The sequence below is a fragment of the Hakea prostrata genome, chromosome 10, assembly GCF_041222555.1.
Source record: "Hakea prostrata isolate BN-2017 chromosome 10, UWA_Hpros_2, whole genome shotgun sequence".
Classification (NCBI taxonomy): domain Eukaryota; kingdom Viridiplantae; phylum Streptophyta; class Magnoliopsida; order Proteales; family Proteaceae; genus Hakea; species Hakea prostrata.
The window spans coordinates 43,553,756-43,578,989 of NC_142609.1; the positions used below are offsets into that span (position 1 = coordinate 43,553,756).

Sequence of the window (25,234 nt, forward strand, 5' to 3'; positions counted from 1 at the left end):
TGCTTTTCTTATTGTTCTTTTCATCAAACCGAACTACCCTAAATAATTCTCTATATAATAATTTTTTAAATCCAAAATAAATAACTTTGATCACTTGCTGAGATAAAATGTCAAAGTTTTACAGAACCCATAAAGATGAATTTTAAAAGTGACTCGAGCTTTCTCATCCATTATTGTGTGGATCGGTTTCTTCCTGTTGAATCGGATGCCAAACGTGTGGTGGAGGATATTCAGTATTTTTTCTTTCTTGAACCATCTTGGTCGGTTCGGTTTATCTCTAGGTGGGCTAACTCTGTAGTTGATTCCCTACCTAGGAAGGCCCATTTCGTGGCAAGTCGGATTGTATGGCCTAATTCCACTCATTGGCTCCTTAAAACTTATAATCAGGATGTCTCGGCATTTTCTTGCCCTTCTTCTAATTAAATCTCAGTTTACCAAAAAAAATTAAAAAATGAATTTTTGTTTGAATTATTCAGATCAATTCAAACAAATTCAAAGTATTCCAAGCGTGTTGGATTTTTTTTTTTCTGAAAAAGGTCAAATTATTTCAAAAATTCAAAAGGTAGTCGTGTTGGAAGCATCTAGAAATCACATTCACGCTAGATCCAAATGATTGTGATAAATATTTTAATTTTATTTTAATAAGACAAATATGATGCAATAAGGACTATCATCACCAACGCTCGATCATGAATTTGTCTAACAGAACTTTTTTAATTGGCACTATATTTTATTGAAAGACTAATTTTAAAATATTTTTCATTTATTGAATTTCAGATTTAAATTCGATCACGCAAATCCTTATGAATTGACAATTATAAAATTTTATTTTCAGTCATTTATCGGTCTTTAGTATAATTTATTCAAAAACTTGACATGTGTGTACAAGCAAACTTATTGACCTCTATAAAATCAGTCGTCACCTTGTGTTGGTCCATTAACAACGTTTTTGTGTCTTAGTTATGAGCAAGGTAGAAGGTATCAGTGCTAGGTAATATATTGCCGTGTCAATGGTAGGCGACACGAAACAATGAGTGACATCAATTTTTCCAAAAATCGACGATATAGTGTGAAAAGTTGATTTTTCGACGATATATCGTCAAATTCACCATATTTAACAAAATTTCGTTCAGTTTTTTGCTGATTTTTCATTTGATTTTTTCCAAAGTGACGTAGGACCTCTACAAGCTTTGGGAGTGCTGCCCCCATACCCTGCCTGGACCTCGAGTCCATCGGCAATAGAATGTGAAGCATGAACTATACCCAACATAATTGGATAATGAATTGTTTTAAATGGATTGATTCTTTCAAACTGAATTTTCCAGAGGAGTTGGCAATTGACCACTCCAAGATGACAATTAAAACAATTCATTATCGAATCTTGCGTCATTTAAAATAAAATCTTCTAGCTATACCTTTGGCTGTCTCAGATTCCTAGCTTGAGTCATTTTTTTTCTTCTACAAAATCTTGCGTGTTTAATGACAATGAATAATTTGTCCTTATTCTTTTTTTTTTTAAGTAATTTTTATTTAGATTCCTAAAGTTTGGTTTATGTCATTTTTAGTCTAAAAAGACTGAGACTTTGCATTTGTCTCCCCTGTGCTATAGAAAAAGTTAATTTAAGGATAAATTATCATTTTCATGACCAATTTACCTTTACTTTTTCTTTTAATTTAATTTTTTTTTACACACCCCACCTATCATGAAACTCATAACTCCCCTTCTAATCAAAAAATCATAGAAAAATCTTAAAGTTCAAAGAAATTTTAAAATATGACCAAAATGCCCTTATATGTTAAAATGACTCAAGTACTTAGCCAAAATGGATAAAGATATTCCCCCTTCACCCATCTTCTTCATTTTCTATTTGCTCAACTCAACCAAAGAGCAAACACCCATCTTCATTTTTAAAGTTAATCTTTGCAAATAAGGTTTAAGCTAAGGGGTAATTGAGTCATTTTTACATATAAAGGCATTTTGATTATATTTTAAAATTTATTTGAATTATAGGACATTTGTATAATTTTTTGACTAAAAGGGGAGTCACAAGTTTCAAGGCAGATGGGAGGGTGTATGTAAAAAAATTAAATTAAAAAGAAAAAAATAAGGACAAATTGTCATTTATGACCAATTTGCCCATAGCAAACACAAAGTCTCAGTTTTTTTTAACTAAAAATGACATACACCAAACCTAAGGGTGTCCAGATGAAAATTACCCAACCAAAAATTGATATTTTAAATATCTGTTCGGTAATGATATCATCACTCAATCCCAAATCAATAGCGAAAATATTTTTACAATTAATTTATTTTTAAGAATAATAGATATAATTCTATATGTAACTTTTTTTTAAGTAATTTTTGGATAATTCTCATATGGATCCCATAAGGTGTCGTGGAAAAGTCAATTTGACGGAACAAATTCATATAAAACACCCTTACATCATTATTATTTCTTTTATAGAATGTTTTGACAAAAATATTTTCTTTATCACTCACGTGATGAGTCAGCGTTTTAAAATTCTAAACCCACCCCCTCACCCCCACCTTTTCAGAACGGCAATATGAGCACCATCTATCGAAAAATTGATTTCTATAGAGAAAGAGAAAAAAAAAAAAAAAAAAAAAAAAGAGAGAAGAAGAAGAATAAATTACATTTATACCCCAGTGTTTGTAAACAATTATGTTGACATCTTTAGAATTTATTCTATTACATTTACATCTCATGTATTCTGAATTATAGAACAACCATACCCTAATTATTAGAATAATAAAGTTAAGTGATGAGCTAACATGTACTATATTTTTAAAAATTCAAATATTACATTTTTTTAGCAAATTACACAGCACTTGCTATGGCTATTACCTTTTCAATTACATGGCACTCACTCAAAATTACAAGTTATTCACAATTACATTTTCAATTAAGTGGACGTGAAAAATAACCAAAATACCCTTACTTATATTTAAAGCATTTAAAATGATCCACCCAATCCCTAGGTGGGTGAAGGGAAAAAATAACATGTGAAAAAAAATGAATGAAATAGGTATGAAACTATGTGTTTTTATGGTTTCAAAATAAGAGGGATGTTTTGATGTAAAAAATATAAGAGTACGCCTCCACCTTTTTAAGAGAAGGATTTCTTTTTGTGAGAAATCAAGTTCTTACCGACAGTGTCTCCCCCAATGAGGATGTAATCAAGGGTGCGTGAAGCTGACCCGGATGAACCTCAACTTCCAAAAAAAAAAAAAATTAAAAAAAATAATAATAATAATTGGTGTATGGGCTCAAAATTATGCAAAAGTGTCGGCTCGTTTCTAAACGGAAAAAAGGTAGTGTTTTGGGATACCAAAATTGCGAAAAAAAAAAGGGATTTTTTTTTTTTTGAAAAAGGTAACTATGTATTAAAAAGAAAAGAAAAAGTTACAGTCTGAAATAAATCTTTCCTTCAGGGTCATCTTTTATAATATGAGACAACGCTTCATGTAAAAAATGAGAAGAGAAAGAAATATCATGTATAGATGGATAAAACCCAGCCAAAAAATCTGCCCCAACATTAAGCTCACGAACAATATGATGAAGCCCATATTGGCATAACCGTCTCAAGGAGTTTTGAATATCACAAACATCTCTGTTGTATACCATGGTATGGTAAACCGACCTAAAATCATCGCAATAGCACTCGATGAATCAGAACAAATTTGGACTCTCTTGATAGAATTTCCAAAGCTAGCACTAGTCCTCGACGAATGACCGTGAGCTCCATGCAAAGAACATTTGTTTCCAGACACTTACAGCAACAACAAAGATAACTTCACCCATTTCATTTCTCGCAAGAATCTGATATCCTCCTTGATATGAGAATGTTGCCATACAACCCCTAAATCAATTGTTACAGTTAAAGATTTCTGAAAATTGAAGTCTAAGCCCAGTTTTTTATAGGCCCAAATTTAACTTACTAGTTACTAGCCAGTACTGCATATTGGGCCTATGGGTCATCTCATATCCGTCCACAAATCAAACCAAGAAAATGGGAAAGGAGGAACCCAATCTCACTCTAGAATCTCAGTAAACCAATCCAAGAAATTTCAATTTATGTTTTTTCTTCTTGGGTAAGACGTTCAGTGTATGTTGACACTTTTATTGGCATTTAGAGAAAATTAAATGAAATATCAATAAAAAAAAAAAAAAAAGCCTTATTGGTGGTGGGAAACTTCCAAAAATTTATCACCAAATTGGAGAGTAAATAAATAAATAAATAAAACCTATTAGAGGTAGAGCTTCTAAAAATTGATAATAACAAATTAAAAAATAAATAATAAAAATTTAAAAATAATAATAAATTGAAAAGTAAATATATAAAAGTTAAAAACTATGGAGTTATCATTTTTTTGTTACCTTACCCTTTGAATTTCAATTTGGAGTTTTGTCTCCGGAGGTAAAGGAGTTGGGTTGAGAGTCATTGAGAGGAAGAGGAAGAAAAAAAACTTTTTTTTCTTTTTCCCCCTTGGTTGTGCATGTTAGTTTTATATACAATTTTGCTCTACTTAAACATCCAAATTTTTACCCCTCTTTTTTTAACAACAAAATAATTCACAAAATGAATCCAAATTTTAATTTGCCTACTTTTGTTACTACTCTTTGATCAAACCAAACTATTCTGAATAATTCTGTGCGAATAATTCCCAAATCCAAAATAAATAAGTTTGATTACTTGCTGAGATATAATCATAGTTCGGCCGCCGGGCGGGGGGGCGCCCCCGCCGACACCGCGGGGGGGGCACCCGGGCGATTTCGCCGCAAGGGGGGCCCAAAAGGAAGCGGCCAACCAACAGGAAGAGAACGCATCTACACGGAGGCCGCATATTACAGAGAACCAACCCGGGCGGCAGGCCAAAAAACAGGTAGGGAGTTAGGCCCCCCAAGGGGCCCAATGGTCCGCAATCGCCCCACCCGGGGTGTTCGCCTCCGCGGCGACTTTGGCGCGCGCGGGGCGCCGCGGACTGGCCTTGGATATAATGCTAAAGTTTACACTTCAATTGAAAATTGATGAATCCCTAACATATTCATACTTTTGATTCCCCCTTTACTATCGAACTCTCTCACTTGGTGAGTTTATTTTATAATACATAACTACAAAAATAGGATAAAAATGAATTTTTGTTTGAATTATTCAGATCAATTCAAACTATTCCAAGCGTGTTGGAACATTTTTGAAAAAGTAAAATTATTTCAAAAATTCAAAAGGTAGTTGAGTTGGAAGCATGATTCCTTGTGTCGGCGATAAATCGCCGACACAGGGCGAAATATCGAGGTGTCGCTGGAGGGCGACACGATACCCCCCAGCGACACCGACTCAACATTTTAGCGGCGATATATCGCCGATGGTCGACTTTTTCGATGCATCGGGCGAAGATGACCTGTCGCACTTCGGAATCTGCCGGTGCTTGGCGTCGATGTCGGTGCTGGTGGAGGAGCAGGACTGTAGGAGCTAGAGGAGGTCACGTCGTCGGTGATCGGATCTTCCACCAACTGATATGTTTTCGTCAAGAATGGCGCCGGTACCGATCGTTGCAACATCTTCTCCAATTCCGGATCGAAGAAAAAAATGAAAAAAACCAGTATAAAAACCCTAACCTGCAGATTATTTTTTAAAACATAAATGAATTGGATCCATCGGCTTGAACGAAGCACTATGTTGGAAGACTCAAAACCCATTTCAAGATTTTTGGTCTTCTTCGCCTCCGAGCAACGGCGATCAGATTCCATGACCGGTCACCTCTAGCTCTTAATTTCAACGACTTCCCCTGTCTGCAACCATTCTGGCTATTCACAAGAATCACAACTGTTCCGTTCACAAAATTCGCAAAGAACACAAACTCCAGCACTAACCCCTCTCTCTCCCTCTTTGCTCCTCTGAAACGATCTCCAAGAAGCCACCCAGATTCTTGCCCTTCATGTTAAATCCTCTCAAATCACTCACACCTACTATGCCATAAGGTTTGTTGGTTCTACGCAAGGTACGACACATATCGATCACCAATCTGTTTGCTTACCTGCAGCAAATGCAAAGACGCAAAGGAGTAAGAAGAAGACATTAATGGCGAGCTCTGATTTTGGAAGAAGCAGGAACAGAGCATGAGAAAGAAAGAGAAGAAGCAAAACCGGTGTTTGTTTCCCATAATCAACAGCCAAATGTCGACCGACTTTTGGCGACATGTCGCCGAGTCGCCGTAGTCGCCAGGGTCCGACACGGCGACACGGGTCGACATATCGAACTTTGGTTGGAAGTAGCTAGAAATCACATTCATGCTAGATCCAAATGATTGTGATAAATATTTTAATATAATAAGAAAAAAAAATGATGTATTAAGGACTATCCACCAGTCGAATGGTTGACCCAAAACAATTGACTAATGAGGAAAATTTTGATCGATATTTTCCTGTGAATAAGAAAAAAACAAGAGATAAAAGAAATGATAGACCAATGACCGATCATTATTTTGTCTAACAGAATTTTTTAATTGGTACTATATATATTTTATTGAAAGACTGATTTTAAAATACTGTTCATTTATTGCTTTCAGATTTAGATTCGATCGCACATATCCTTATGAATTGACATTATAAAATTTTATTTTTCAGTCATTTATTTGTTTTTACTATAATTTTTGTGTTCTATCTGTTTTACAACTTTACTTTTATTTAGAAAGTTGACATGTGAGTATAAGCAAACCTCGATTGACCTATCTATAAATCAATTACCTGTTACTTGAGTTGGTCCATTGACAATATTTTTATATCTTGGTTGCTAGCTCCTCTTTACTTATGCCATTATTTTTCTTATAGAATCTCATGTTATTGTTTATTTTTTACTCTCATTTGGACCTGTGAGGTTTGATCCAAGTCAAGCAGATCATCTTGGACTGATCAACTGCCAACTCCTTTGGAAAACTCAGTTTGAAAAAGTAAATCAATTTAAAACACCTTTGGTTGTCTTTGGATGTGACTTATGAGCATGTGTTCTTCATTCAAAGGAAAATGGATGGTTCATTTATTTGTTTGAAATTCTGGAGGTCCTAGTTCCTACCAATCCAAAAACTTTCAATTTATGTTTTCTTTTTTAGATAACTTGGAATCGTAAGATAACATTTCTGTCACATCTCTTTTCTATCTATCCAAAATGAGTTCACATCTGATTTATTTTATCAATCTTTTAGAGGTGAAGCTTCCTCTTAAATATGTAATGGAGGGATATAAAAATAAAATAATCTTGGACTTAAGCTACTCCACAAAAGTCAAATCAAATCAAATAAATCAACTTTGCCAGGCTTGATGGTTAAGATTTCAATTGTGTCATTATTTTTCTTAAAAAAATTCGGTCATTGTTTATTTTTTGATAAAAACTAAATAAACAAAATTCTTCATCACTCAGCGCCCTCTCGCAACCCCAGATCTAGGTAGGGGTGTCGATGACTAGCGACACCACCGACACGACGACATTTCTTGATTTTTGTTAGGGGTGTCGATGAAATTTCACCCCTAGTTCTGAGGGGTTTTTAGGGTCGTTTTGGCTTGAATTTTGTTATGTAGCTTAATTTGAAACCAATAACACAATGAGAGCATTATTTTGGCCTAAACATCACTTAATCTAAAGTTTCTAATTGGCACATACCAAGCCATATGCGGGTAAAATAGGAGGTTTTGAAAACTCATATAAACTAATCTAAAGATGTAAAGAGAACACAAATACACAACTGGTGAAGAAAAGTATTAAAGTCTACAATTCACTATACAATTATGTTGAGTATGACTCATGCTTCACATTCTGTTGCCAACAGACAAGGGGGTCCCACTCCCCGGTGAGCAAGTAGGGGTTTGAAGAGGTCGCCCCAGCAGGGGTGTGGGGGCATCGCTCCCAGAGCCTGTAGATGTTCTATGTCACTTTGGCAAAAATCGAAAAAAAAAAAAAATGAAAGACAAGATGAGCGGAGAGGTTTTGGACTCTTCATTCTCATTTGTTTTCTCCATGTTTAAATCCTAATTACCTGGATTTTTCACTCTCCTTCTATCGTTTTGCATCAGGGTTTGATTTTATTTTATCAATGAATTAATGTTGTATATCATTCTTAAATATTTTAACATCTTAACCCTGCAACTTGTATGTAGTCTATCTAATTTTTTTTTTTTTTTAGAAGTATTCTATATAAATTTTTATTCTCTGTAAATGTGGTTTACCATTTTCAAATATTTTGAGATCTGAACCCTGCAATTTTCTGCTTTCTATATAAAATTCCATTATTCTATAATGTGATAGCTTTTTAAAGTCAGTAGTTAGCTGTCATCTTGAGTGTTTCTATTAACAGCTTGACTAATCCTTTTACATTTCTTGGAAACTGAGGAAAAGTCAGTAGTTAGCTGTCATCTTGACTAATCCTCTGAAAATCTTACAAGATCCGTTCAAGGGTAATAAAATATCTAACAAGAAAGTTCATTCCCTCCCCAAATCATGTGTTTTTCTTGATCCGTGTATGCATTTGCAGAATTTGTCCATAAGAAACCAAGAAACTGCTTCACTGTTACTACTTTACATCGATCGGAAATGGAAAGGATAGGTGGTGGGTTAGTGCGGCGGAGAGGCTTTGAGGTCTTGCCATCATTAATCTTTATGCTGCAGGTGATCGGAGCATGCCTAGGTGACGACGAGAACCACTGCCCAATAGCCAAGTGTAGCCGCCATGGCCCCGAGATCCGCTTTCCGTTTAGACTGAAAGGCAAAGGATATCGTGAGCAAGAGCAACCCAAGCAGTGTGGGTACCCTGGTTTCGAGGTGTTCTACAAGGATGGCCACACTGTGCTAGACCTTCCATCATCGTCGTCTTCATCTTCTGGGCATATCTTCATACAATCCATATCTTATCAGTCTCGGACTCTATCCATCTATAACTCCAACAATTGTTTTGCTGCCCTCTTCTTTGATCTCAATCCTTATCGAGTTCAGCACCAATATTATTATTTGGACATCTTTTCTAATACCACCTTCTTTGAAATTGATCACCATTGTGAAGTAAATAAGTACAGAAACTCATCGATAACTATTCCGTCTTCCATCACGAATGCCTCTAAAGTCACTTTCTTTGATTGTTCACTACAAAATGATACAGAAGCTTACCTTCAGCTCTCCATCCCTTGCATGAGCAACCCTGGGCATTATTATTCGCTCGCCTTCTCTTCAACCCCTTTAGGTGCACTTCGCCCTTCTTGCTCATTCGTGAAGACAGTTTGTGTCCCTTTTGACTACCAATATGGCTTATACCATGGAGGCGTTTCAATTATCACTTTGAGCTGGGACTTACAAGACTGCCACATCTGTGAATCTTCGGGGAAGCCATGCGGGTTCCTCAATGAAACTACTGGGGAATTACGATGTTTAGACCCTGGAAAAGGTACCTAATCTCCTTCTCCATTTATCCAGATTCTCTCTGTTTTTAGTATTGAATTTGGATAAATATATTTTACGGAAGAAAAAAAAAATGGATACATATATGCATAGCTGGAGGGTTCATATCTTGAACAATTTCAATGAGAAAATCATATTGCCCATATGACTTTCAATTTCCAAATAGTAGAACACGGAGTAGCATTGGTACTAATTAAATTCCTGCAATTATTAATTCCATGCAGGTGCCTTGGTAAAGCATACAATCACAGGTGATTTATACTTTCTCATTTATCATCAGTGTGTTTGCATAAATGTCTCTTTTTTAAAAAAAATAAATTTGGGTGTTCACATAAATGTGGATATAAAGATTCGTATCCTAGTGATTATTTACTTAATATTGCAGGTGTGGGCATTGGCTTTTTTCTTGTTCTGGTACTAATGAGCATCGCCATCAAGGTTTATTGGTCCAAAGAATTGGAGAGAAAAAAGGAAATGGAGAATCAACTTCAAGTAGAAAAGTTTTTAGAAGATTACAACTCTCAGAAGCCAACAAGGTACTCCTATTCAGATGTCAAAAGAATGACCCAACATTTTAAGTTCAAATTAGGACAAGGAGCTAATGGAACCGTCTTCAGAGGTAGTCTCCCTAATGGGACTCTTGTTGCTGTGAAGATTCTTAAATCTCAAGGTGGTGATGGAGTGGAGTTTATTAATGAAGTGTGCGCCATGGGACAGATTCACCACATCAATGTGGTTCGCTTTTTGGGCTTTTGCTCCGAAGGCTTCAAGCGAGCATTACTTTATGAATTCATGCCAAATGCGTCATTGGAGAAGTTCATTTTCTCTAAACACTCTAATGATCCACCATTAGGTTGGTTGAAGCTTCAAGATATTGCAATCGGCATAGCTAGAGGAATTGAATATATTCATCAAGGATGTGAAAAACAAATCCTCCATTTTGATATCAAACCTCATAACATTTTGCTTGATGGAAACTTTAACCCCAAGATATCTGATTTTGGGTTAGCAAAGTTATGTCTAAAGGAGCAAAGCATTGTTTCTATGACGGCAACTAGAGGGACAATGGGCTACATAGCACCTGAAGTATTCTCTAAGAACTTTGGGAATGCTTCTTACAAATCCGATGTCTATAGTTATGGAATGTTATTACTAGAAATGGTCGGGGGAAGGAAGGCCACTGATTCTACTGTGGAGAACTCGAGTCAAGTGTTCTTACCGGAATGGATTTATAATCGTCTAGAAAAGGGGGAAGATTTTGGAGTTGAGATGGTTGTTGAAGGTGATCCCATGATTACCAAGAAACTAGCAATGGTGGCGATATGGTGCATACAGTGGTACTCAGTGGATCGCCCAACTATGAAAATTGTTGTTCAAATGCTAGAAGGAAATATGGAAAGTTTAATAATGCCACCAAACCCCTTTATTTCAACATCAACACCAAAAGTTACCACATGCTACATTGAAAAGCAATATGACACAAAGCTCGCAGTTATATCAGAAGAAGAGTGAGACATCACTAGTTCTGATGCTCAATGTACTCATGAATTATTTGGGTAGGGTAAACCTGGCAAAGTAAATATTGTATGAGATTGTTCCATGTTATTATATGGTTCCATATGTATTAGCAAAGTGGATGTTCAAAGCAAGTTAGTTTTTTTTTTTTGTGGAACACCAACTTTTTAGGGTATAGTATTTACCTAAGAAAAAATTTGGAACTAATTAGTTGTGATCCTAATAGGTTACTATTGTATTACATCAAAAAATTACATTAAAATTCCATGAATGGCTAAACCTTTTCGTTTAATGCAATTTTTCACTTTCTATTCTTTCTAGAGCTGAACTATATCATCAACGTACACCATGAATTTGTACCTCACAACTTCCCCTTGCTATTCCATATTCCATCTGAATGAAAATTTCGCTGCCAAATATCTCTACATCTTCTCTTCACTAGATCGATGAGCTCCAAGACCCAAACCAACCATAAATCACCTACTTCGCCATGAGTTAACTTATAATTCTTACAGTTTGGGATTCAATTACCTGTCCAAGTCTTGGTATGTTTGCCATTGCTTACACTCTAAATAAGCCCCAATAAGAAGGACTTCCCTCCCTTCCCGTATGTTTCTCCATGCCCAAATTGATTTGTTGCCTTAATTGTGACCTTCTAGGATGTTTGATCTCTCTATTGGGCGTGCACCTTAGTTTCATATACAATTTTACTCGACTTAAAACATCTAAATTTTTTACTAGATCCAAATGATTGTGATAAATATTTTATTTTATTTATTTATTTTTTGGTATTGCTTTTTTTAATATTGGAAATTAAAAGTCGCCGGATGGATGTGAACCCAATGGAATGGTCAACCCAAAACAATTGACAAATGAGGAAAATTTTGATCAATATCTTCCATTGAATAAGAAAAGAACAAGAGATAAAAGATATGATAGACCAACGACTATGTTAAAAGTATATTTTAATTGGTACTATATATATTTGATTGAAAGACTGATTTTAAAATACTGTTCTTTTATTGAATTTCAGATTTAGATTGGATCGCACATATCCCTATGAATTGACAGGCATTTATTTGTTTTTATTATAATTTTTTTAATCTATTTTACAACTTTACTTTTATTTAGAAAGTTGACATGTGAGTATGAACAAACCTCGACCGACCTATCTATAAATCAGTTAGCTGTCACCTTGAGTTTCTCCATTGACAATATTTTTATATCTTAGTTGCGAGTTTGCAGTGAAGAGTCAAGAATTAATCCAATTTTAAATCTGCGAAAATATAGAAACTCTCAATGCTCGTAGCCGCCTGAAGACTTTAATTTGAGATCTTAGGTTAACATTAATTACTATCACATCCCTCCATATGTTATGTACTTCTAAGGTTCTTGGATTTGCCTTATTGTAGCTCCTTTATTTAAATTTTTTATTTGTACATGTCCAGAGTTCAAGTTTATAAAATTCACAGGAGAGTCAAGACCCTCCTTAATTTATGCCATTCCCAAATCTATTTTCCATTATAGAATCCTTATTTGCAAGTCACATTTGGGTTATTTTATCAGTTATTTTACCATTAATCTCCCATTTTAGACTTGTGAGCCAAAGTCGAGAGAAGTTGAACCAAGACAAGCAGATCATCTTGGACTGGTCAATTGCCAACTCCATTGGAAAAGTCAGCTTGAAAAAGCCAATCTATTGGCTGTCTTGGATGGTTCAGATTCCTGACTAGATTGCGTTTGATAATGTTCTTAAAAAACGTTTTTTTGTTTTTTTTGATCTTCTGGGTTTAACTTTAGCGGAATGATGAGGTTAATGAGGCTTTGAGGATTTGGATAGAAATGGATCCTCGGAAAAGCCTTAAAAACAACTTAAAGCCGGAGTTCTTTAAGAATGATCCATGAACACCTCAAAAGATGTATTTCCTAATCTTCAACATGAACTGAAAAAAAGGTTAAAAGTGATAAAACCAATTGGATTCAAATTGAAGGTCTTATTTTGTAAATTATAAACTTTGACCTTTATCAAACACCAACTTTATTTTTCAACCCCAAAAGAAAAAAAAAAAAAACCAACTTAGTTCTATTATTAGTGTTTTGAAAATATTAATTATAACAGGTCCAACACGGATTTTCATCACAACGCCATTTTCAAGCAAATGAAAAACGGTATAACTTAAAAAATCAGCATCAAAAAACAATAAAATACAGTATTGCATGAGAGCACTAGTATCTTATCCAGAATTGTTCTTCATTGAAACATTGATTCACCAAACGCATACTAATTGAGATATCATCGTCCCAGAAAACATCAAAAGAAGTAACCTGGTAAAGTGGAAACCCATAAGGCCAACCCAAGCAAAGGCAAACCCAATGATCATGAGTTGGGAAAACAACTTTCATGTTTTCTTCTATGAGTTATCCATCTTCTGAAACTCATCAGATTTAATTCCAACTTCGATTAATCTTCCTCTTTTTGAAGGACCATGAGGACGAGATCAATGGGTTTCATATACAACGTGTTAGTTATGGTTGTTGTTCTTGTTCTTGCTGCTGCTGCTTCTTGCAGAGCTGTTCCGGTGGTTGGAGGGACATCAAATTGCTCTTCCCACTGTGGAGATATCCACAACATCACCGACCCTTTTCGATTAAAAGGCGATCCCAGTAGTTGCGGAAATTCTTTGTATGAACTCACCTGCGAGAGAAATCAAATAGCGACTTTCTTGATTAACTCCCAGAAATATGTTGTCAAGAAAATCAATTACGAGTCTTACATGGTTCGAATAGTCCATTGGGATATAGAGAACGACAACTACTGCCCCTCTCCACCTCCTACCCTCACCCCCAAAGACCTCACGCTTGCCACTCCCATTGTCTGGAAATTTCATGATGCGTGGTCTTATGGTGATGCCAATATCGCTTTCGTGAACTGTTCAGTTCCTGTGGAACAACACAACTTCATGTATATACCCACCGCTTGGCCTTGCCCTATCAACACCACCACTTCCTCTTCTTGGCATCTCTACTCTGTTTCTACTTTAGGGAAAGGAGAGGCTTCTCAATCACTCTCAAATGTTTCCATTCTCCAAAGGAATTGTAACGTCGTTGCTGCATTTTTAGTTGATTTCGATCAACGGGTTTCTAGAGAAAATTTCAGTGTTGATGCCCATGAATCAATCGTATATTCGCTCCATTTTGCGGACGGGCTTTTCTCTATCATGGGCATATCCCCTGTATGGTTGCCCAGACTGCTTCGCTCCGTGTATGAAATATGATGCTGCATCTGAATTTGATGGTATACAGTTCAGCGACTGTAATCCTGGCTGCCAAAATAAGAGATTTTCATCTCTTCGCTGTAAGTAAGCCTTCCTTAACATTTCCTGTTTACCAGAAATAAAGATGATTGATATTTTCTGCTGTCTCCTTTCTTATGTTTACCAGAAAAATGGTGATAACCCCCTGCTTCTGCTTAAATGTATGATTGATGTGCTTCGTAATCCAGTTATCCTTTCTTATGTTTGCCAGGTTTTAGTTACAACTTTGGTCAAGTAATGCAGAACCTTTATCGTTATCGTTTACAAGTTTTCTTCTCCGGTAATGTTTCTTTAATTACTGTTCATTTGCTAAATATTTTCCTCGAAAGCTCCTTCTCCTCCACTGTAGAAAGAAATTTCTGTGGCACATTTGCTGATTCTTTTCTCTTTGGATGCTAATTGCTCGTCAGATACTCCTAGAGACAGGAACATTGGTACGTAAGAATATCCGAAAACATGATCTACCATAAGAGTTGAGATTATTCATTCAGAGGTGAATTGATCAAGTGCTCACATTAATATTTCTGATTCTCCACCTGCAGCATTTATCCTTTTTGGAGCGAGGGAGGTCATTGGCACTTTATTTATTTCTGCAATTTTGTTCCGCAAATTTAGAAGAAGACATTTATGGATGGATACTACAGTTGAAGAGTTCTTGAGTACTTACGAGAGTCAAACCCCAACAAGGTACTCTTATTCCCAAATCAAGAAGATGACCAACAATTTTAAAGAAAAACTAGGGGAAGGAGGCTTTGGCTCAGTGTTCAAAGGGAAGCTCATAAGTGGAGGTCCGATTGCAGTAAAGATGCTAGGAAAATCCAAGGCAAATGGCCAAGACTTTATCAATGAAGTCGCTACCATTGGAAGGATTCATCATGTCAATATTGTCCGGCTCATTGGATTTTGCTCTGAAGGATTAAAAAGAGCTCTTATCTATGAATTCATGCCCAATGGATCCTTAAATAAGCATATATATACCCAAGAAAGCGATGATAGTCTACTAAGTTGGGAAAAATTATACGAGATTGCATTGGGTATAGCTCGTGGGATCGAATATTTGCATCGAGGCTGTGACATGCAGATTCTTCATTTTGACATTAAACCCCATAACATTTTATTGGATGCCCACTTTCAACCTAAAATAGCAGATTTTGGGCTTGCAAAATTCTACCCAACAAATGACAATACAGTGTTGCTCACCGCTGTCAGAGGAACTAGGGGGTACATGGCCCCGGAACTATTTTACCGTAACATTGGAGGCGTATCATACAAATCTGATGTTTATAGTTTTGGAATGATGTTGATGGAAATGGCAGGCAAACGAAAAAATTTGAATGCACATGCGGAGAAGACAAGCCAAATTTACTTTCCTTCATGGGTGTACAACAGGGTTGAACAAGGGGAAGACTTGGAATTGAGATACAACACAACAAATGAGAAGGACATAGCCAAAAAGTTGATCATAGTGGCATTATGGTGCATTCAGCTAAAGCCTTTGGATCGTCCTTCCATGACAAAAGTTGTGGAGATGCTAGAAGGAAGTCTTAAACTCTTAGAAATGCCACCCAAGCCTTTCTTAGCCACTGAACAATCAGCTCCCAACGAAGCTGATGTAGTAATAAGCATGAATACAATGGAAATCACATTCCCTTCCAGAACATGATCAATCTTTGTGTATCACAAATTGGATACTTTTTCGGTCTTTGTTATTAATGTTATCTAAAATGTATTACCATCTATGATGCCTAGTTTTGGTTCTCATAAGCTCTTTAACATTGTTATATTGTTGGAATTCTCAAAGGCATTTGATATTTGGGTTAAAGATAAAAAGAAGAAATGACGAGCAAGAAGAAGAGGAAGACCCAGAAGCCTGAGATAAAAGGGTACTCATTTGGGAATCTAAGAACTGCAAGAGAACCTCTGATCCTACTATCAGCTTGATCATGAGCTCTTGCTGCTTCTTTTTGCAGTATGGGAAATTAGGTTAACATATAAAATCAAGTATATACTTCAGATTCCCAAAAACCATGTTTTCTCAATTAAACTTGTTCCAAAGCTTATTACATATCACGCTTTTTTATGTACCATGCATGGAGCAATTTATGAAATGAACATGCTCCATCACAGCAAGTTAGGATGATTTGAATTAAATATGGAGTCTCAGTTCTTCAGAAGAAATAACCCTGAATTGAGCAATTCAAGCTTTCGTTTAATTGTCCCTGTTTGATTCTGAAGGAAAATTTCTTTTCTTTGGTGAACCCAAGGAGGCATTTTGTTAGCTTAAGTTATCTGTTTAAGAAAATTATGTTTTAGAAAGTAAAGTTAGATTTTGATTCTTAAAATGGCTATTATTGTTGGTTATGGTCTCAAAATCGATACAGCCTGAATCCAACTATTAGCCAAATCACTATTCAATTTGATTACAATTTGGAATCGCAGGATAAAATTGCTGTCACACGTACCTTTCTTTTATCTATTCAGAACAGGTTCCACATTTGATTTACTTTATCAATTTTTCGTAAGCTAGTAAATCTTCCTCTTAAATATGTAATGGAGAAACATAAAAATAAAACAATTCTTGGACTCCAAACTACTCTAGAAAAGTCAGTTTGGAAAAACAATTCTTGGACTACTTATGAAATTTAATAAAATAAATCATAAGTGAGAGGGCTCCTGTCTTCTTCTTTCTTTTCCACTTTTTTGAAGTAAATTATTAAGAAATCTTTAAAATTTACAACAATATCTTTTAAAAATAATTTGAATTTTGACAATGGTTTTTGTTATATATTATCTCTCTCTTTTATTTTTTTTTTTTTTCTTTCAAAGAATAAATCATCGAAGAAAAAAATTACCTTTCAAAATCAACATTACAGATAAAAAAGTACACGATTTCAATAATAAAAGGGTAATAGATGCAAATCAAATGATGATAGTTAGATACTTTATTCCGTTTAAGAATATAAAATTAAAATAAATACAATAACCAAAAAAGAACTTTATAGAAAGAGAGAGAATACCAACGGGGGTTGGTCCAAGTGGTAAGCAGCTTGGTTCGCTTAAGCAAGGTTCCGGTATCGAATCCTTGTGGATGCAAAAAATCCTCTTGTGGAGATTCACCCACCACAGCCAGTGTGCGATGCGGGTCTAACCACCGGTTTATAAATCGGGGTTGGCAAACCAAAAAAAAGAAAGAGAGAGAATGTGGTTGAGCATCGAAAAGATTTAGGAATAAATTATTAATATTTGGCTTTTCTAGATTCCCTATTAGGCGTGTGAGGGAAAAGGAGAGAAGAAATAGGAAAAGAAAAAGAAAAGAAGAAGCAAGAGAAATTTTAGGAATTTGAAAGTTACTTTTTAATTGAGTTTTAACTTTTAACTGCATCTTCCTTAAAAGTAAATTTTTAATTGTACCCGTTGGATAAGAATTGAGACTGACCTTTCTACACGTTACCTTACCTTTAAAAAGAAAGAAAAAGTGAATCACAGCACTAAATACAAATAAATGAATAATGTCCACAAAGACAATTTAAAGTCCTATCAGGCTATCAGCTCATGAGTTTAAAAACCTTCCAAGCTTTACAGCTGGACATGGAATTTATTCACTGAGTTTTTATTCATTATATATACTTTTGTTGTAAAATTTAGAAAGAAGAAAAAGAGGAACACAAACAAATTGCCTCTTCGGCAACAGGTTAAAGCAGACCATCTCAGCTGTAGTAGTATAAACAACAGAATCAATCAAAAGTAGACTTAAACTTGAATACAAAGAAAAAGAAGAAGGAAGACGAAGGACTAACCGCTGCAATTAGCGATGGAAGACAAGCACCATGACCTAAGCTTGGTTTTCTTGTCAAATCTCAAGTCGTTCCAGTCATTTACGAATGAGAAATCTCAGATCTGCGATTTGGGGATTTTCTCAGCAGCTTCGCGCAAGACTATGTGGAAGACGCATAAAATAGATACCATGACATTTAGTGAAAAGGTAGGACTTCAATAATTGCCACGGAAAATAGATACCATGACATATAGTGAAATAAGTGGCTTTTGCCAAGAAAACCATATTCATGACAATTTACCACGATAACAAAACCCCGTAGCATATATTCTGATTTTTACTATCACTGTAGGAGGGAACTTGGGGAACTTGGAACTGACTAATTGCCATGGTAATTACCTAACGTAGCATATAGACGATTTGTTAAAAGTTGGTCGCCGAAGTATACATTGTGTTTTCTTACTGCGGGTAATTTATTACTGTAGCATATAGTCTTAGTATATAGCCACTTAGAGCCGACTATTTGCCAGGGTAGATACCTACCGTAGCCATAGTATTGTTTTTGACTATTTGCCACGGTAGGTACCTACCATAGCATAGTCTCTCTTTTATTAGTATACATTGTGTTTTTTGCCACGGTAATAAAATACCGTGGCATATAGTCCCTTAATAATGCAGACTTTTGGAACATGAACTTTTATATATTAGGGATGAGAATATGACATAGTATAGATGGAGCCTTTAACCTTTGATATAGGTGGGGCCCTCCACTTCACCCTTTGAACTTTAACTTTCTGCTTTCAACTTGCAAGTGTTCAATTTGATCAATTCATATGAGTGAACTACCGGGCTTTTTTGTTATTATTATTTTATTTTGGTTAAATAACCGTTGACCGACTTTGGATAATCAGAGAGTCAAGAGTGTAAAGATTACTCTTATTATTCTAAAATATGAATCCTCTCCCTTGCAAGCTCCTCTGGAAAAGCCAGTTTGGAAAAACCAATCTACATATAAAACACCACAAACTGGCTTGCAATATCGTGCCATTATTTCTTGAGTAAGTTTCCCTCCCCGAATCATGTGTTTTTCTTGATCCATGTATGTATTTGCAGAATCTGTCGATAAGAAAACCAAGAAACTGCTTCACTGTTACTACTTTACATCGATCAGAAATGGCAAGGATAGGTGGTGGGTTAGTGCGGAGAGGCCTTGAGGTCTTGCCATCATTAATCTTTCTGCTGCAAGTGATCGAGCATGCTTAGGTGACGACGAGAACCACTGCCCAATAGCCAAGTGTAGCCGCCATGGTCCCAAGATCCGCTTTCCATTTAGACTAAAAGGCAAAGGATATCATGAGCAAGAGCAACCCAAGCACTGTGGGTACCCCGGTTTCGAGGTGTCCTGCAAGGATGGCCACACTGTGCTAGACCTTCCATCATCATCATCGTCGTCTTCATCTTTAGGGCATATATTCATACGATCCATATCTTACCATTCTCGGACTCTTATCCATCCATAACTCCAACAATTGTTTTGCTGCCCTCTTCTTTGATCTCAATCCTTATCTAGTCCTGTACCAACATTATTATTTGGACATTATTTCCAATACCACCTTCCTTATAACTGATCAGCTTTGTGAAGTAAATAAGTACAGAAACTCATCGATATCTATTCAACCTTCCATCAATAATCCCTTTAATGTCACTTTCTTTGATTGTTCACAACAAAATGATACAGAAGCTTACCTTCAGCTCTCCATCCCTTGCATGAGCAACCCCGGGCATTATTATTCCCTCGCCGACTCTAGAACCCCTTTAGGTGCACTTCGCCCTTCTTGCTTGTTCGTGAAGACAATTTGTGTCCCTTTTGACTACCAACATGGCTTATACCATGGAGGCGTTTCAATTATCACTTTGAGCTGGGACTTACAAGACTGCCACATCTGTGAATCTTCAGGGAAGCCATGCGGGTTCCTCAATGAAACTACTGGGGAATTAGGATGTTTAGACCCTGGAAAAGGTACCTAATCTCCCTCTCCATTTATCCAAATTCTCTCTCTTTTTAGTATTGAATTTGGGTACAGATATTTTACCTGAATTTTTTTTTTGGATACGGGTATGCATAGCTAGGGGATACATATCCTAAACAATTTCAATGAGAAAATCATACTGCGCAAATGACTTGCAAATTCCAATTATAGTGGAGTACAGAGTAGCATTGGTACTAATTAAATTCTTGCAATCATTAATTCCATGCAGGTGACTTGGTAAAGCATATAATCACAGGTGATTTATACTTTCTCATTGATCATCAAGGTGTTCGCATGAATGTCGATATAAAAATTGGTATCCTAGTGATTTTTTCGCTCAATATTGCAGGTGTGGGCATTGGCTTTTTTCTTGTTCTGGTACTAATGGGCATCACCATCAAAGTTTATTGGTCCCGAGAACTGAAAAGAAAGAAGGAAATGGAGAATCAACTTCAGGTAGAAAAGTTTTTGGAAGATTACAACTTTCAGAAGCCAACAAGGTACTCCTATTCAGATGTCAAAAGAATGACCCAACATTTTAAGTTCAAATTAGGACAAGGAGCTAATGGAACCGTCTTCAAAGGTAGTCTCCCTAATGGGACTCTTGTTGCTGTGAAGATTCTTAAATCTCAAGGTGGTGATGGAGTGGAGTTTATTAATGAAGTTTGTGCCATGGGACAGATTCACCACATCAATGTGGTTCGCTTTTTGGGCTTCTGCTCCGAAGGCTTCAAGCGAGCATTACTTTATGAATTCATGCCAAATGCGTCATTGGAGAAGTTCATTTTCTCTAAACATTCTAATGATCCACCATTAGGTTGGTTGAAGCTTCAAGATATTGCAATTGGCATAGCTAGAGGAATTGAATATCTTCATCAAGGATGTGAAAAACAAATCCTCCATTTTGATATCAAACCTCATAACATTTTGCTTGATGGAAACTTCAACCCCAAGATATCTGATTTTGGGTTAGCAAAGTTATGTCTGAAGGAGCAAAGCGTTGTTTCTATGACGGCAACTAGAGGGACAATGGGCTACATAGCACCTGAAGTATTCTCTAAGAACTTTGGGAATGCTTCTTACAAATCTGATGTCTATAGTTATGGAATGTTATTGCTAGAAATGGTTGGGGGAAGGAAGGCCACTGATTCTACTATGGAGAACTCGAGTCAAGTGTTTTTACCGGAATGGATTTATAATCGTCTAGAAAAGGGGGAAGATTTTGGAGTTGAGATGGTTGTTGAAGGAGATCCCATGATTGCCAAGAAACTAGCAATGGTGGCGATATGGTGCATACAGTGGTACTCAGTGGATCGTCCAACTATGAAAATTGTTGTTCAAATGCTAGAAGGAAATATGGAAACTTTAACAATGCCACCAAACCCCTTTATTTCAACATCAGCACCAAAAGTTACCACTTCAGAGCAGCATGATACAAAGCTAGCAATTATATCAGAAGAAGAAGAAGAATGAGACATCACTAACTCTGCTGCTCAATGTACTCATGAATTATTTGGGTAGGCTAATGGTTTTGTAATCTGGCGAAGTAAATGTTGTATGAGATTGTTCCACGTTATTATAGGGTATATACCATATGTATTAGCAAAGTGAATGTTCAAACCAAATTACTTTTGTTTTTGTGGAACACCAACTTCCTTAGGGTATAATATTCACTTGTGAAAAAAATTTGGAGCTGAATAATTCTAACCTTAATAGGTCACCATTGTATTACATCGAAATTACATTAAAATTCCACGTATGGCTATTAATTAGTCATGTTAATCTTTTAACCTTTTCCTTTAATGCAATTTCTTCATTAACACTTCCTATTCTTTCCAGAACTGAACTATATCGTCAACGTATGCCATGAATCTGTACCTCACAACCTCCCCTTTCTACTGCATTTGAAGAAATATCCTCTCCATTTAAAGCCATTTAAAGCCTCCCCAAATATCCTCTCCATGTTCTATTCACTAGATCAATGAGCTTCGAGACCCAAACAAACTATGAATCCCCTACTTCCCCATGAGTTAACTTATAATTCTTATAGTCTGGGATCTAATTACCTATCCAAGTCTTGATACGTTTGCCATTGTCTACACTCCAAATGAGCCCCAATAAGAAGGACCTCCCTCCCTTCCCGTATGCTTCTCCATGCCCAAATTGAATTGTTGCCTTAATTGTGACCTTCGAGAATGTCTGAATTAGTTGATCATTTCCATGTAATGGGCCCAAAGAGATGAGGGCTCCCTCCATAGGCTCCAATTTGATTTTGATAATAGCTAGTGCTTTGTTGTGGGTGAGGGGGTCCTTGAAATCAATTCCTTTACATTCTTGGACTTTCATAACTTCTCTAGATTTTTCTTAAGAGTCTTTATTGTTTCCTGAATATAATTGTATGTTGCCTTTTAATCTTCCCATGATGTGTTTTTTGTTAGAAACTCTCCCTCTTATGCAATGAAGAAAAAAGGAGAACATGAATAAGAAAGGCAACCAAAAGTTTATGTGGTTCGGCATCCAATATAGAGAACCTACGTCCATGGTATGGGGAAAACGCGCGGCACACCCGCGGCACAGCAGGCAACACCACAGGCGACAGGATGCAAATAGACGGGGAACAAAACACTAGTTAGTAAAGAAACCCAGGACCCGGGCCAAAACCCACCAAACCCGGGCTAAAAATAAAATAACCACGCCCACCCCCCTCGCCCTCCCTGAAAACAAACAAAACCCCAAGCGCCACCAGGGCAGACGAGCGCCTCCACCCTATCGCAATCATACAACAGGAAGGTGAGAAGCTGGAAGAAGATGAAAAAGCCGATTGACGCCACAGCCAGAAGGCAGCCCGAAACAAGCCCGACGCGCTATCATCCTCAAAGAACCCCGAAAACCAGAACAGCGACCCCCCCGCCAGTGGAAGCGGGCGCCAACCTTTGCATTGCCGCCTGGGGGCCGCGGAGGCAAGAAGCCACGGAAACCCAGGCGCGGCCGGGAGAGATCCACACCAGCGCGACATGACGACCCGCATGGACAAAATGAAAGAATACCATGAGAAATAACTGACATGGAGAAAATTGGAAAACCAAAGCATGAATTGCAGAAAAGAAAAGGGAAGCCCAGCAGGAACGACGGCGGGAGATAATGCCTAAAAAGAGCACGCAACCCCCCAGTCCCCAAAACGAGGCAAAACGAAGCAGAAGAGGCAAAGAACACGAAACAAACCGCAAGCAGAAGCAACACGAAGAAACCAACTCGCCACAGGAAACGCAGAAAAAGAGGAGCGGAGACGAGGAAGGGAGGAGGGAAGGGATGGGAAACGGGACGGCCGGGGGCCAAAACGGGCCAAAATGGGTTTTTTCAAAAAACAGTGTTTGTCCACCGCATTAGCTAAGACACATGTTGCACTGTGGTGTTGCACTGGTGCCGCGCGTGCCGTAGAGTGTGCCGCAGACGATTTTTCCCCCCATGGTATGAAATCTCTCATCTCATCAAGTTACTGATGAGGGGTATTTGTTATCTTTAAATAAATGATACAATATAGAATTCCTTATAATTTCAACTTTGCCGGGCCCTTTACATTTATAATTGAACTCTTTTACATTTATACAATATAGTATGTAAAGTTCTTCAAATTTCACTATATTTTCTCGCTTTTCCAACATATCAGTGACCATCTTTAAAAATAAAATAAGTAAAAAAAAGAAACATATCATCATGACTTGCTTGTCTTGTTTTTTCTCTTTGAGAGTTTGGAAAGTTCTCAAATTTCAGCTCTAACTCCTTGCTTTTCCGACATATCAGTGACCATCTTTACAAAAAAATATATAAAATAAAAATATCACCATGACTTGCTTTTCTTGTCAACACTCGTCAAACACGATGTGTATGATGTTTGTGAATGACTGTAGTAAGCCAATACACCTTAGAAATTTTTTCTCCTCCACAAATTTTTATACTTAATGGTTTTTCAAAATTACATGGTTAGATTCATGTCTAATTTAAAAATAAAATCTTTTAAAGCAACAGGAGTAGGGCCATGTATAAATCTCGACTCCATCTTGTGTCAGTTGTTGTAAAGGAAAACACATTTGCACATACCCTATCGATATTAAAGCTTGTCACAAATTATCAAGGTATTAGCTGGTTCTCACTCCTCTAATATGTCACTTCCTGATGTTTTACTAAGATAAGGTTTTCCTGCTTTTTTTTTTTGAGAGTCTATAAAGTTCTTCAAATTTAACTATATTTTTTCGTTTTTCCAACATATCAGTGACCATCTTTAAAAAATAAAAATAAAAATAAAAAATAAAAAATAAAAAGAAAGAAGAAAGAAACATATCATCATGACTTGCTTTTCTTGCTTTTTCTCTTTGAGAGTCTGGAAAGTTCTCAAATTTTGCTCTAACTTCTTGTTTTTCCGACATATTAGTGACTAGCTTTACAAAAAAAATACAAAAAACATATCACCATGACTTGCTTTTCTCGTCAACTCTCGTCAAACACGATGTGTATAATGTTTGTGGATGACTATAGTAAGCCAATACTCCTTAGAATTTTTTTTCTCCACACATTTTTATACTAAATGGTTTTTCAAAATTACATGGTTAGATTCATGTCTAATTTAAAAATAAAATCTTTTAAAGCAACAGGAGTATGGCCATGTATAAATCTCGACTCCATCTTGTGTCAACACTCCATCTTGTGTCAACTGTAAAGGAAAACATATATGCACATACCCTGTCGATATTAAAGCTTGTCACAAATTATCAAGGTATTAACTGGTTCTCACTTCTCTGAGATGTCACTTCCGTATTTTACTAAGATAAGGTTTTCTTGCTTTTTCTCTTTGAGAGTCTGGAAAGTTCTCATATTTTGCTATAAGTTCTTGCTTTTTTGACATATCAGTGACCATCTTTAGAAAAGAAGAAGAAAAAAACTAACATATCATCATGACTTGCTTTTTCCTCTTTTTCTCTTTTTCTCTTTGAGAGTCTGGAAAGTTGTCAAATTTAGCTCTTAACTTCTTGCATTTCTCGTCAATTCTTGTCAACCACGATGTGTGTAATGTTTGTGGATGACTTTAGGGCCTGTTTGGTTATATGAGTCTGTAGATTTCAAATCTATGGAGTTATAATTTA

The 25,234-nt window shown here is 36.4% G+C and overlaps 2 protein-coding genes and 1 pseudogene across 2 annotated transcripts; all 3 read left to right on the forward strand.

Moving 5' to 3' along the window:
• The first annotated feature begins 8,385 nt into the window (after positions 1-8,385).
• Positions 8,386-11,328, forward strand: LOC149003234 (rust resistance kinase Lr10-like). Its single transcript, XM_089138061.1, has 3 exons — positions 8,386-9,448; positions 9,687-9,713; positions 9,848-11,328. Exons 1-3 carry the CDS (start codon positions 8,605-8,607, stop codon positions 10,972-10,974), a joined length of 1,998 nt encoding a protein of 665 aa, XP_088994187.1. The 5' UTR covers positions 8,386-8,604; the 3' UTR covers positions 10,975-11,328.
• A 2,006-nt stretch (positions 11,329-13,334) lies between these two features.
• On the forward strand, positions 13,335-15,997 carry LOC149003235 (LEAF RUST 10 DISEASE-RESISTANCE LOCUS RECEPTOR-LIKE PROTEIN KINASE-like 2.1). The gene is given in 5 exon segments (XM_089137327.1): positions 13,335-14,144; positions 14,146-14,332; positions 14,503-14,571; positions 14,702-14,725; positions 14,834-15,997. Coding segments are annotated over 5 exon segments (2,082 nt in total). The 5' UTR covers positions 13,335-13,463; the 3' UTR covers positions 15,955-15,997.
• Positions 15,998-18,102: 2,105 nt separating this feature from the next.
• Positions 18,103-21,569, forward strand: LOC149003236 (rust resistance kinase Lr10 pseudogene; annotated as a pseudogene).
• The last annotated feature ends 3,665 nt before the right edge of the window (positions 21,570-25,234 follow it).

What these genes read in the sequence shown, in the direction of transcription:
- LOC149003234 (XM_089138061.1), top strand. Translation starts at nt 8,605, where the DNA reads ATGGAAAGGATAGGTGGTGGGTTAGTGCGGCGGAGAGGCTTTGAGGTC. An exon ending in ATGTTTAGACCCTGGAAAAG is followed by an intron (nt 9,449 to 9,686) that starts GTACCTAATCTC and finishes AATTCCATGCAG; the next exon opens with GTGCCTTGGTAAAGCATACA. An exon ending in GGTAAAGCATACAATCACAG is followed by an intron (nt 9,714 to 9,847) that starts GTGATTTATACT and finishes TTAATATTGCAG; the next exon opens with GTGTGGGCATTGGCTTTTTT.